Source organism: Atractosteus spatula, chromosome 23 (assembly GCF_055471065.1).
Source record: "Atractosteus spatula isolate fAtrSpa1 chromosome 23, fAtrSpa1.hap1, whole genome shotgun sequence".
In the NCBI taxonomy this organism is placed as follows: Eukaryota; Metazoa; Chordata; class Actinopteri; order Semionotiformes; family Lepisosteidae; genus Atractosteus; species Atractosteus spatula.
Genome location: NC_142728.1, coordinates 1,999,038 through 2,013,985, shown reverse-complemented (window position 1 = coordinate 2,013,985; position 14,948 = coordinate 1,999,038). Strand labels below are relative to the sequence as shown.

At 36.8% G+C, this 14,948-nt stretch overlaps 1 protein-coding gene across 6 annotated transcripts in view; it reads left to right on the top strand.

The window, feature by feature from the left end:
- The window catches only part of dennd1a (DENN domain containing 1A), a 267,700-nt gene that overhangs the window by 68,685 nt on the left and 184,067 nt on the right, over positions 1-14,948 (top strand). For 5 of the 6 annotated variants that reach the window (XM_088940720.1, XM_088940718.1, XM_088940719.1 and 2 more), the window contains exon 4: positions 7,946-7,995. The exons of the other annotated variant lie outside the window; for it this stretch is intronic. In XM_088940720.1, the coding sequence (XP_088796846.1) occupies positions 7,946-7,995 (50 nt within the window). The remainder of the gene's footprint in view (positions 1-7,945; positions 7,996-14,948) is intronic. 6 annotated transcript variants of the gene reach the window in all.

Sequence of the window (14,948 nt, the reverse complement as noted above, 5' to 3'; positions counted from 1 at the left end):
GACAACTTTCTAATTCTGTGCTCTGAAGAAGCTACAGAATGCCCTTATTCAACAACGTTCCCAGCTTTTGAGATTTGTTTAGTGGGATATGCAAACTGTCAAAGGATGATTTTGTCTTGTGGTAGACATGCCCAGCACTTATAATGTTCAAACACAAAAAAAGTGTTTTTATATATATTTGTGACTTTTTAAGGGTGTGACTCTTGACATTGTAATATTATTATTGTTTTTTTTTACTCGCAAAAGTAAAGTCTGGATAACATTCTCTGTCTCCTTTTTCACCATTAACTCAAGAAAGGACAAAGGCAATTCATCATGAGCCATAAGTATCTTTTTAGTATTTAAATTAATTTAATAACCACATTACATGTCTGTGATATTAATTGCATACATCCTTTGGTATTCAAGTAAATTGGATACCAGCTCATACTGTAGATATATCTTTCTCTGCAATTGCATGACTTTGTAATTATCCTAGAATTCTTCAAAATGTATATTTTGTTCAGTCGAAAAGCAACATTAGTGTAAATATAATAAAACTGCTACCAACAGTTATGGGTATGCAATTGTAAAACATTTAGTATTATTGGCAATTCTGACACATTAGTTCCTGTATTATACCATTCTGAAAGTAAATATTAAATGCGTTTTCTCCCAGCCTATCGTTATGTCATGTATTATTATTTCATGATTAATTTATTTGTCTGGCACAAAGCGACTTGAATTTATACCCATTTTAGTGCTTTTCCTGCTGCAATCCGAGTGAAGCACCTTGCTCAAGGGTACAGTAACAAAGCCCTGTCTGGGATTTGCAGCTCTCTCCAGTTATGAGTCCAGTGCCCTCGTTTTAAATTATCGGGGGGAAAAAGAAAACTTGTTTTTTGAAAGTTTTAGGGGGTCTGTGAAACCAGCAGCTGACAATAGTAAGCTCATAAACGTATATAATGTGGTGCACTTCATACAGATGAGGGCAGGACCCCGAAAACAGTGAATTGCTATGTAAGTTCCAACTTATTCTTGCATAAGGATGTGCATTGGTATGAAGACAACCACTTCATTTAGGGAGAATACTTGGATGTAGTAGTAATAATATCAATATACACACCTACAACTGGACACTGATTTTATTATTTCATGTTCATCTGTAATTGCTTGATATTGCTCATATTTGGCTATGATGTGATTATACAAAACATCACTTAATTCTCTTTTCCAGCCTTGTGAAACATTCACTTCTCTGGCTGCTTTGTTTTGTCAAGGTCTGGTCAAGGCTGTCTGCAGGAGCCAAAAGCCCGGTGTCGTCAAGAGGTTTTAGCTATTTCGCTTTGTGTTTTTTTCTGATTCTGCCAGACATTTTATAACATGTATCATCGGTATAAATTAATCCATTTTTAATTAATCTATGAAAAGTTGCACTTTGGCTGCAGCTGTTACATGCATTTGAAGTATTCCCCTCTGCTTGTAAAATCAAAATGCACAACATAACTGAAAATAGAAGACATGTTCACAATTCAAAGGAGTCACATCGAGTTAGAGGAAGCATTTTTAAGGTTGGGAATTGTTCTCGCTTTGCCTTCTGCAGATGAAAAGTCTTGCGTTCCTCCCCCCAGTTAACTTCTGTTTAGGAAGAACACAGCGAAAAACACGTTTATCATTTCAGACCGGTGTCGTTTGTCTGAACTAGGTTCTTTCGCCCAATTATTTTGAAAAACTTGGCTACAGAAGGCTCAAATAATCGATGAGCTCTGTGTTGCCATCAATACATTTAGTGTTGAGACTATTGATTGGAGGGGATTATAGACAGGCTGTGCAAGCTTTATAATGTCAGCATCGTTTGATTATGAAAAGGGTTGGAACCAAGGGACCTGGTACCAGGTGGTGCGCGTCCTCCTGCCAGTGACAACATGGTTGAGTTCTCTCCCCGGTGGATAGGGGATCATGCCCTGCACTTTCACTGTAGTGACTTACTGCTACAGATGAGCTATCAGCTCATTATGCTAAGGTGACGCCAAGTCAAGTAAGTTGTCAGAAGAGGGGCCCCCAAAAGGCCCCTGGCTCTTTAATTAAAAAAAGCGCCGCTTGCTGTGCACTGGATTCAGTCAAATAGATTTAAGGCCTTTTCCACCTTACATTGGGAAGGGGTTTTATAGGACAGAACCAAGCCTTCCCTTTCTTGCACACATTTTCCTTGGATTTTGGAAGTTACTGTAAGTTTTTTTTTATCAAAGCTCCCGGTTTAATTTACGGAAGGCCATCAGTTCCATATCCTTCGCAGGTTGTTGTTTTTTTTTCCTACAGCGAGTTATAACACTGAGATACATTTAAAAGCCTCTGCCTCCCTTGCAACAAGGGAATAATACAGTTCTGCCAAGCCTCTCAAATGCTTGAAATTGTGCTGCAGACAGTTTATTCTGCCTGTGTTCCCAAAAGCATGAAGCATCTACACAGTGTTACAGGTTGTGTTTCATGAGATTGGGTTAGGCAGGTTATCAGTATAATGAATCCAATGTTAATTTCTTAAGAAATGATTGATTCTGCCTAATGTTGTATGTATAGTTTTCTCTTTTTAAGAGGATTTCAGATTTTCTAGTCATACATTATTTTGCCTGCATATGTTTATTAACAGGCAACGCGTTTCACGTTATGGGTTATAATTGTCTACAACATGCTATGCAGTTATATTGTTGAAGTTGGCAGTTTGTCCTCTTTCAAGAAGTGGCAGGATTAGAGCCCTGGATCAATTAGCTGGGCTAGATGAACTGAATGGCTTCCTCTCAATTGTGACCTTTGCTAGGCTGTTAGATAAGTGGAGACACAAAATTATATTTGATCTTTATTGAAATACGGAACAAAGCAGGGGTTCAAAGGCATGTAGAGATAGAAAACACTGAACGTAAAGCAAAGTTCAGCACAATTTGTGTGTGGCAAACTATGCATCTTCCCATTAAGCAAAAGCAAGGGACCCTTTTACAGACACATCAGCCATACACCCATTCCCCAGCATATGGGAGGCTTCTGTTTTGCAAGTTTTTACATAACAGGATTTTTAATTGTCAGAAGTGACCCATTCTGAGCAGTTCTGCGAACACACAGAGAAGTGCCATTCACCATATTTATCACTAAAAACGCTTCGATGGCTGAAACAACATTTGAAAATCCTATAATTAGATCAGTTCAACAGCAAAAAAACATACAGTGAAGAATAAAGGAAACATTGTAGAGAGATAAATGAGAGAGAGAGATGCTACAGGACAACTGAGGATGCCACACATGCTCGAGATCAAGGCGAGACTGCCAGTAAAATTTAGCCCTAGTGGCTGCTGGTAGAGACAGCATTACACTTGCTTTAAAGCTAGTCATCCATGAATACGCTCTTTACGTATGTAACATAAACCTTTCTCAGGTGATCTATGAGAGGTTTTTACCTAAAGTCTAAAATTAGTGTTGAGTCCTACTGTACATACCCTGGGTAGGGGTTGTTATTACAAACAGTCCATCAAACCATTCCACTGCCAAACCACATGGCTGCCAGCACAACATTTCCATTAACCTTGTCCTCCAAGCACTTCTTGACCCGAACCTTATCCCAGCAGCTGGCATTATAGTAGAACCGCTTCAAACAAAGCAGATTATATGAATATACCTGGGGAAAACCCATGCAAATGTAGGAGAACATGCAGTCTCCACACAGCAGGCATTACAGCCTGGAACTGAACTCGGGAGCGTAGAGGAGGAACACTGTCTGCTGGTGTTCATTCTATCAAGCTAATTGACGACTTTATTGTTCTGCTTGCTTGTTTTGACTTTTAATTCACTTGTTTCTTTTCTCAGTCCGGAGTGTGAAAATTTCCCAACTACAAGGGCATTGTTTCCAGCAATCTCAGCACACAGACCTGTACACAGCCTCTCCTCAACTCGCTCGCTGTCATCTCTGACAAGAGCTCTTCTTACTAGTTGCTCAATTAACGATAAACAGGCACAGGTGGGAATGATACTGTATCAGACACGCCTACAACTAGTGCTTTCCGTTCTGCAGAAGTCCGCCTAGTTATATTTAACACAACATACCTCAATAAGGGAGGTCCTGAAACTCTTAACAGGGTGGATACCAATTACAAATCCCGTTGGACCTTTTCAGAGCGGAAAGGAAGTTTGCAAATATGCCCCATAAGAACTTGGCAGGAGCAAAAACCAGAAGAGACAGTGTTCCTTCAGGACCAGGGATTGGGAAACAATTTTTCTTGATCTCATAAGGCCACAGCAAAAGGTTACAGCTTGCTTTTACAATACTATGTTCTACCCCAAACCATTTGTATAGCCAGTTATGTCACTGCTATTGCATGGAAATCTAGTTATAAGCATAGAAGGAGAAAGCTTTCCATACCTATAAAGAATCTGGCTCAATGGTAACATATAGATGTGAAAAAGAATGGGACTAACAAATGAGCTTTGTGAGGGTTGCCGGCTGTGATTTCAACAAGGATTAACAACATATAGTTTTCAAAACCTTTTCTCTCAGATGAAATTTCAACCACCACAAGGCAATTCCAGTAATACCAGCATCTCTCTAATCTATTCAGTCAGATTGCAAACAGCACTGAGTTTCAGCAGCCTGAGAGTCTGTGAATTAAAGCACTTAGATAAGTGTTAGCAGTAGGGATTTTAACAAACCTCAGAAGACCTGTTTCAGTACTTCTTAAGTTCATTGTAACTGAGGTCAGAAATGTTTGTATTTGAAGATAAACTGGAGCCCTGGGTAGGAATTCCAGCCCTGGGGTGCTGTCTGGGTGCAGTTTGTATGTTCTCTCCATGTTCATGTGGGTTTCCTCCCACAGTCCAAAGGCACACTGGTAGGTTAACTGGCTGCTGGGAAAACCGCCCTGGTGTGAGTGTGTGTGCCCTCTGATGAACTGGTGTCCTGTCCTGAGTGTACCCCTCCTTGCACCCATGTCTTGGATGGATATATAGTCTTGTCACTGACTGGCAACAGCCTGGTCTGGAAGCTTTATTAATTGTTAGTAAGTCACAATAGTGAATGGGATGGAGTCTTTAAGTTTACCTTTTGTAACCTGTTTAAGGGTCAAGGGAAATATTCCACATCTTAATAATTAATTGATGATGTGTGACAATGCAACAAAGAAATTCAAAATGTGTGGCAAGACAATAGGATCCAAGGAACATGCTGGATTTTATTAGAGTGACCATTTCCGATATGTTAAGGAGCGACCACATGAAGCTTCACAAAGGTAGATGCACTGAACCTGAAAGTACGGTACATAACCCGTGCTCCCAAAGTGAAACCGCTTTTCACCTCCCAGAAGATGCCGTCTGACTGAAGTTATTGATTTTCACATCACAAAGTTCCAAAAAATAAAAGAGATAAAAGAGATCTGTTCATAGACTCATCAAGATAACAGTTGACTCATTCGAGATAATGAATTGTATGGGAAAAAGTCCTCTAGGATTGCTTATCCCTATCCAGTCATCTTCCTGAAAATGACCTCGTACCTGTAAGTGCCTCTCTCTTGGACTGCCAGTGTTGCTTGAAGGCAAGTAAATGAACCATTGGGCCTGTATGCCTCAATCTACGCTTGTGTTTATGCCCATGAGATTTCATAGTACGAAGTCTGTTATACCAAGGGAAATGATGCATAAACGAGACTTCTCTATGTTTTTTTTTCCAGATCTAAACAATCTAAATTGCCACTGAGGGTAGAACTGTAAGGGCATAATGGAGTCTTCAATCCTAGCTGGCTGAGGGCCACTGACAGGAGATCGTAAAACGGATGGGGGAAAACAAATTCAAAGTCATAGACCTGATGTTGAGGATCTTAAAAGGACTCTTAGTTTTTAAGTCCATGCCTAAACCTCGAGATCAAAATAAATAAATTTTACTGGCCATTTCTGTTTTGTCTGTGTGTGGGGGGAGTATAAAATTATTGTCCAAATCTAGTCCAAATTTACAAATAGCTTATATTTTTTAATATAAGTGTGGCTAGTGTGTAAATCTTTAAGTACTATATCATGTCGTGCTATGTAGGTTGATTATTTGTCATAATTTTAACCACATTTACAATTAAATAGTAATTATATTTTTTAATTATTTGATTTTAAAAACGGACAATTTATGGAAATAAGGCATAAGGAAAACACATAATTTAAATTTTCTGTTTTCAATGTGTTTTTAAGACAGTGTTCTCATTCAGTGATTGTTGAAATAATTTACAATATATTTTGTTCAACAGAAAAGCTTTGTGTTCAGTCAATACACTTTGCACTATATTGAGCAGGATATTAGATTGATATCTCCTGTATCTTGTACTGTGGATCTTGCTAGAAAACAAATGAAGTGAAAAGCACCAATTCAGTTAGCATTGATAATTCATTATTATTGGTCATGGAAGTGCTACACATGTAAACTGATCTTTAATTTATCACAAAAGTTAAAATGTGCTTTAGGCAATCTTTCCTCAGCTTGAAGCTAGCTTCTCTGGGCTTCAAAAAATTAATTAGCTGCTTGTCATCCAAACCTAAACTCTGGGAATTCAAACTACAGACACCACACAAATAATACAATAATAAGAAGTGATGGACAGCTAGTAACAGTGGGTTGTGGCACTGCAGGTGTTGACTTAATGCTTGGATATTCAAAATTAGGGTTTCATTGACTGAGATTCTCATCAGTCTTAATAAAAAGGTTGCCTTTTTAATAAACATCTACATAAAATATACACGTTAGGGAATGAACTATCCACACTTTCTCTCCCATAATTTAACATAGTACATGAGTGAGTTTTAAAATTAATATTGTATTAGTTAATGCCAGCATCAGTTTTGAGTTTTCCTACTTTAATAGCCCTTTAGCACAGTCCAAGTAAGTTAGAAGAGAAAGTCAATAACGTATTGGGGTTTAAAGGTAGCTGTAGCTGTATAAATGTTATTTCAGTAAAAGTGTATATCATTTGTATACTGCAGCAGTCGCCATTTAAACAAGCACCTTTTTGTCTTGATTGTTTTCAATTGTATCTTGTCTGTCTTGCCTACTTGTTTACATCATTCTGTAAAAATGTTGTCCGCATGTGGTTATCAGAACTATGAAGTGTGTTTTTGAGGTGCACGGCTCCCTTACAGATCACTTGCGCGTAGTTCAGGTGCCAATGGAATCTGGCTAATTCACACAGACAACACCCGCTCATGAATTTCATGGTCTATTAACACTTTAAAATTACAGATGAAGCTGGCGTTTGTTAACTTTTTAAAAAAAAAAATGAATTTAATGATTAAGCTTTTGCAATGAGCAGACTAAGAAGGAGGCCCGTAGCCAGTGTTTTCTTTTTACGGGAGAGAATATTATCAGGCACTGGTTTCCCTGCCTGTTCTCGAATCCCCTGTCCTTTTGTTCTGCATTGAGAGAGCTGGGCTAGGCAGTCCCCCTCGCTGCAATTCCCAAGCCCCAAGTTCCCTGGTAACAGCTGAAGCTCTGGCAGGCAGAGTGCTCCTGCCAGCCCATGGCTCATGTGGTTTGGTGTTGTTCACTGTTACCCATATGGTCAGGCTAGAGAGCTTCCCTGGAGGGTTGTTAACACGGCTCAGCCCCAACCTCCCTTTCCTCTCCTCTGCCTCCGTGTCCCAGGGAGCCCCTGCAGCTCACCCTTGTGCGGATCTTGATTATTTTTTCATATTTAATGAAGTTTGATCACAAGTAGTTTTTTTAAGCGATTGACTGTTCGGGTCTCTCTCTCTCTCTCTCTGTCTGTTTCTCTTCCTCCTTCTCTCACACATTTTTTTTCTTCCTTCACCCCTTCACTGATAAAACCTTTTTTCCCCTCCCTTCATCTGTCTCTTATTTCTTCAGGGCATGCCCTGTTATATGGTGTGGTGCAGTTAATACTTAGATTTATTGGTCCCATTAGATATATAAATTATCTCCTCTTTCTTTCCACAGGAAACTCTTCAGACTTTGACCAAGTTTTGTTTCCCCTTCTATGTGGACAGGTACCGTTGTCATTTCTTACTTTATAAGGGTCGCTGTTCTAAAGCTTCTGTAGAAACTTAAATCCCTCGTACGGTTTAGTTAGATTCCTGCCTCTTTAACAGTGATTTAATGCACCCAGGTGTAGGCTAAAGTTGCAGTGTCCCCTTTCTTGGCATTTTTATAAAGCAGAATATATTTCTAAACTGGTTTAAATCACCCTGTTGGGCAAATATAAGCATGCAAGAGAACATTCATTTATACAGAGTGTGACATAAAAATAATAAAACTTTATATGTTAAAGATAGCAGGCGTGCACGATCCGTCATGTCTGGAAATGTCTAACCCATAGTGTGGTTGCGGTCCATTTTCCTGAACACAAAAATGTTTTCTTCCCCACATGAAAGGGGCTCATGTCTGTTCGATGGATTCTCTTGCAGTTTACTTCAGTTTTAACTGCACCCTAAATCAGGATTCTAATAGTATTTTAATTTCTGCAAAGGATTCTGTATTTCTTTTGTCTACTACTCTAAATGTCAGAAATCCAATTTGACTGGTTTACTCTTGCCTGCGGAGGAGAAAAATTCGAAAATATTCAATTGGAAAATGAAAGGTACACAGAGCTTTATTGTTAGGCCGCTGAAGAAACAAGCATGGAACTGAAGCATGTTCAAGATTTTTATCCTTTTATCCACTAAAACAGTTCATAGCCTTTAAGATTGTCTTGACATTACTTGACTAGACAAGAAAAATAAAAGTTGCACATTCCTGTTTTATTAGTTACAGCTTTAAAATATATGACCCACAAAGGACTTCTTAACAATTGCACTGGAGGGCTATTTTTGGTCAATTGTGTTTTGACAAAAAATTTGTTTTGATATTTTATCTTTGATTTTCAGAATATTAAAAGTAAGATAACAGCTTGTTAGAAGTGGTATACTGACATGATTTGGGATATGGTACATTTTGGTGGCGGGGTTAAATTAAAAAGGCTTTTTAGCTTCATAAGTGGATTTTCATTCATTTCAATGATTTTGGGTGCCTTTTGTAAAAGTGGTAAAGAAAATTATTACAGTTAAATTGGATATCCGAAAAACATTGGATATTTACAGAAAATGTTGAGTGGTTAATATATTTGCAAATGGGCATACTCAAGTGTTATTCAAATATCATTCATATACCAAAACCAATAGATGTCTTTGCCTTTCATATTCTTGAAGAAAAAAACCCTGTTTTTTAATCAGTTGCCTTAAGAAAAATAGTTCAATGACATTAATGTTTTAAATCTCTTTAATTTTCGTCATGTAAGCTAAACATATTTCTGCACGTCATCACATAAGATTTTGTGCAGCAGATGCTAAGATATTATCTAAATTCATTTAAAAATAAAATATCTTGGGGTTATGTTTTTCAACCATATTTTTAATAATGACAAATATTTTTGTCTAATTAAAAATAGTCAGAGTTGTTTTTAATGAAATAACTATTCACAGTTAAAATACTTGACTTTTGAGATGGTAAATTCAGAGACAGAATAGTGTGACTGTCATAGTCTGTGTCACATTAGACAGAAAAGGGCAAACAGTGGAATTACTCATTGAAATGAAGGACTAGCTGGGGATGAGAGTTTATGTGGGGCAAGATGACACTAAGATCTGCTTTTTCTTTCTCCGGGCTAAAATAGGCTTCTCAGCCATTTTGAAGGAAAATTGTTAGATAATGTCCCCTTGTAAAAAATATAAACAATGCTACAGTATGTATTAGCATTATTTCTGAAAAGAACAGGTACTGCTGTGGTAAATAAGATTTCTTCACCACGTTGGATTCAAGTATTAGGTTGTCCTAGGACTAAAATGGATGTAATTTTAACATTTTGAAGCAGACATTATTTTAGAATTTACTTAAATAATTTCCCTCTGGGTGATTTATACGTGTGTGTATAGGAAAAAGAGGAAAACGTAACCCAGTGATATTTACAGAAGATCCTGCGATGAAATGTAAAACTGTGTGATGGAACATGAAACTTCAGCTATAAAACCGTTAGTGTTTTTCTTGTGTTTTTGCAGTCATTTACAATTGTAATGTCACGCCGTGCTAGCACGCCTCAAGTACCTGTGAAGATGTAAATATCGTCATTATTCTAGAGAAACTTAGGAGTGGTGTGAAAATTTAATGCACCATGAATTCAGACTCTAATGTCTGGTCATTATCGTGATGCTGCAGTAATGTGATTAAAATTTTTAGAACACTCAGAGATTTCATTACATTCATGATTATTGTAGTGTTTGGAGTGTTTCCTATGTATTTTACAACTGATTTTGAGTTGTTTTTGGTGTGCAATTAAAAAAAAAACAGACCGAACAGACTTTTCTCCACGCTTTTCAGTCTTGAGATCAGAGATGCAGATATTGGCTGCTAGCGCCCTCTGTAGTTAAGTGGCAGTATTTCCCAGTCTCTTTCACATGTCCCTTTACTCTTGCCCACTGCAAGTATAATAAAATACAATTCCTTCCATTGTGTCGTTGACTGGCCTGCATGGTTAACTCAGGAATGTTAGTATCGTGTATGCAGCCACATTTACAATTAATTACCAATAACGATTATGCTATTAATGAGTTTTTGTTGATACCCTATTAACTGTTGTGGAGACATGATCGAATGCTACGCTGCTTCAAAATTGTATTAAAAGAAAATAACATTGAGGGTCACAGCTGCTGTTAACATATACTGTACCTGTAGTCGTCTGATTTGAATACATCATTACATAGTAGAGCAATGTAGAGGACTTACTGGATAAATACCTCTATTTACAAATGTAAAAATAAAACACAGGATGCAAACAACATCATTATTAATAAATGGGCTATTTATTCCGGAGGACTTGATATTAACTTATAAAAGCCTTATCTTTTACAACTGGAATCTTTTATATGTGAAACTGAACACCTTTAAGTAGGCTTATAATAGGCCAAAATGTATAATTTGTATTTTTATACTTGAAATAGGCATGAAAAACAAAAACAAATAGATTAAATATAGTTAAAAATACTCAGTGGATGTTGTTCAAATGTCTTAAAATGTTTATCACTGTGCACATTTAATTACATTTTAGTTTTCCACAGTTCTGGCATTATACTGTAAACAACTTTAAAATGAATATGTTTTCACTGAATCCCATCAAATGCTGTAGGCTTGTGAGATCCAACCTGTTTCTCCAGATAAAAGAATATTGTATGTTTGTTGGTAACAAATGCATCACATTGCAATCCCTTGCTGTTTTGAGGATTCCATTAGTCACTTTAATTCATTGCAATATTTTATTTTATATATAAGAAAACATTAATTTTTTGTTTAGATTTACAGACTACTTGCATCCATATCCTATTTCTTTTTTTCCTTTTAAATAATTACATGGAAATAACTTTATTTGTTGCACATACATCTCTGATGTGGAGTATACCTGAACAGAGTATATTGAATCTAAACCTGCATGAGCGGAAATACCTTTGAATTGCCTGTTGCAAACGTGATTCATTTTCGCACACCGCAAGTTTTGTGTGTGTTTATGTAATGAAGCATGTTGAAATCTGGTATTGCCTGTGCTGTTGCAGTTGCTGATCTGCTCGCTTGGCTTTGTAACTCTTCCACAGTTCTCTCACTTGCACTGGGGATTAGGACCGTGGATGCATTCTTCTGACATTTGCCGTACTGAAAGCGACACTGTGTGCCACCAGGAGCAATAGCATTGATTGGAGCAGCAATAGGGCTCTCATTGACATCACTGCGTGCTTATAGATCCACGTCACAGAGGTCACTGTTGTGGGGTGGTTGGCTCCAGCCCTAGTTTGCCCCAGGAGTGCTCACCCAAATGTATCCTGCCACTTGAGAAACCCTGGTCCTCATGATCTAAAGACACAGCCCAGTCTTGAGCTGGCAATATTTGGATTACAGGGTTCAACTGGGCCTTGAAGAAATGCCTTTGTTGTGTAAGCCATCTAGGAGTAACCCTACCCCACAGTTATTTTTTTAAAAATGCAATGACTAGTTGTTTTTTTATTATATTTCCACTCTGTTTACTAATTTACCAATTGTATAAGTTTTTGCTTTCTGGCCGAGACTCCTTAGCTAGCACGACGATACCAAGAAGTTGGTGGTCGTCTGCCCCTTGGGGAATCACAGTCATGACACACTCACATTAAAGATATATATGGGCCATGGGGCACAATGTGATGCCAAGAAATATGTTGAAATACTGTATCCATTTAGATAATGATCACTAAAGAACAGATTAAAATGTAAACCTTAAAATGTAACCTACTTTGTATGCAACTACTTTTTACATATCAGGATTTATATATTCAATATTTAATTGAATTTTATGTAATTCTTTAGCATGGGTGCTAATAGCGTTATTACATCAGTAAAGTAAACCGTCCTGCCACTCACTAGTCTATTGACCCAACTTCCTGGAATGTGAGAACACCAGTCTGCCTTACAAATACTGTCAGCAGCAGCCCAAGGTACTGTAATTAGTGCTGTCATTGCCAGTGACTAGCAGAAAACTATTTGATATTCTTAAATCTTTGCATATAACACCTTATAACACCTCTATTCCCTGGTGTACTAATAAAATGTTTTGGGAGGCATCAAAAATGCAACAAATGCTACTGTATTGGTTCCAAAATATACAGCACTTTGCTGCAGGAAACATTTCTCTTATTTTTGCACTCCTATTTTCTGTTGTGAAGTTAAAGCAATTTCAAATTCTAATAAAATAGAGCTATTGTACAATAAATGTGTTTTGATGGAGATTCCACCGGTGTTTGGGCTTTTAAGTAACGGAGAATAACCACGGATAATTCATTGCAGGAGTAACTGAACAATAGCAGACACTGCTCTCCTCTTTACATATGCAGATGAACCACATGTGCACAGGACTGACTCCCTGTCTCTGACTGTCATGAACAGCTGGGCCACAGACAGCCTGGCTTTTAAAAATATTAATATTAAAAGAATGAATGTCCTTATTTCCCAAATCCCATCATTTTATGTTTAACTGGTAGTGAAATTGCCCAAGCAATCTAAAGAGCCTTCTAACATCGAGATGTAGGTGTGCTTTTTAAAGAAGATAAAAAGTTCTCAACACATTCCTCAGTAAGACATGATCCTTATAATTCAATAATTAAAAGTTATCATTAATGTTCCATACATCAACATGTATACTGTCTCTTCTTTTACATTTGAAATTCTTTGTAACAGTAAATTTTGCCTTTTCTTTATGCCAGTAGAAACTGTTTACCATTGTTTTTCACAAGAAATTGTGAGCAAGGCAAAATAATGTCGTTTCATGAATAAAAATAAAAGCATTAATTAAGCATTAGCTTAATCAAAACATAATTTGTACGTTCTTAGTGGGTTGATGCAAGATTCTTTTCATTATTTATGTTAAAAGATACATTTACAATAAAGTGTCTTAACCTGTTACATTCCATCTTATTTTTTTGTTGGATTAAACCCCTGAAATGCTCGTTATTTATTCATGTAAAGCGCCTTAAGAATTGCATACGATTATGCAGGAAATGCAATCTGCCTGCTGATGAAAGAAGAGAATATTTCTTGACAGACAGAAATGTGTGTAAATTAATCAGGCTTTGTTATTCCTTAAAAAATATTTAATTTTTTATTTATTTAGCCTCTGAATACTCATGCTAAATTGGAAATTGACTTTATTCAGACTTTGATTGGTTTGAATTAGGAGTACCAAATGACAAAATATTACCCACATTTGGATGTACAAAAAAGGTTAATAAAAATCTAATTTAAAAGTTCCATATTTGTCAGAACTCAATTACACAAAAGTGTTGTTTAATTACAAATAAAATATAAAATAAACATGTTAGATAAGAACTAAAAACCTTTCATGTCATGCTGTGCCTCACACTGTAAAAGCTCAGCACTCTTTTTTTTGCAGTATTTTTAAAAAAGTAAAATAACCGTAATTTCACAGATCCAATTATCTTTTGTCCTTGTCTGGTACAGTGAAAGTATGAGGCTGTCTCGATTTTGCACAGTTCCTAACCCCTCACCCCTCCATAAACACACACACACTGACAAAATCACGGCAGTACCTTTGCATTCCTGTTGACATATTCAGAAATCTAGAAACAGATCAAATACAATGAGAATAAATTTCAGTAAACAGACTGCATGCAGACTTTGATTCTATCTGAATGTATGACAGGCCTGTTTTGCCTTTTTTTAACATGTATGATGTAAAATATATGATTGGAGGATGGAGTTTGAAGCAGTTAGCCCTGTAGCACTTACACAGTTAATTGGTCTGTAATCAGTAACTGTTACCACTAGCAGTGGCTGTACTGTTGTTGGACCAGAAATGATTCTGGACTGATCAAAGATCAATCCGTTGAAATTAATTTAATTTGTTAGCGTACCATTGATGGTGTTGAAGAGGTGGTGGAATGCTTATTCTGATTAGTGAGGGTATTCAAGATATAAATGTTACAGGAGACATAATACTATGGGGACACAAAAGATCAGGCAAAGAACCATAATTTATTTTAAAAAATCTTCCAATTCACTTGTCCCTTTTATGTTTGCTTTCCTCCGTAAAGTGTACTTGAGGTTTTACACCTTTCCTCTCAGAAAGGTGTAAGACAGAATGAAAATGAAGCAGTGAAGCAAGGGATGAAGTAGGGTGGACTAAAATTCAAAACAGAGGAGCTCTGTTAACATTAAAACGACGTTATTTGTTTTAAGATTAATCACCGAAGTTAAGTGCCTTTAACTGATCATCAAATGCATACATCTTGTGATTATTAATTTTCTAGAATTTCAGTTTTCTTTAAGCTCTCAATTAAATAATTAATTTTCATTTTTCAAAGCACCCCAGTTGTATTAAAAGCAGGTAAAACATGCACATAAAGGATTTTGAATATCCAATCACAGTTTATGTCTT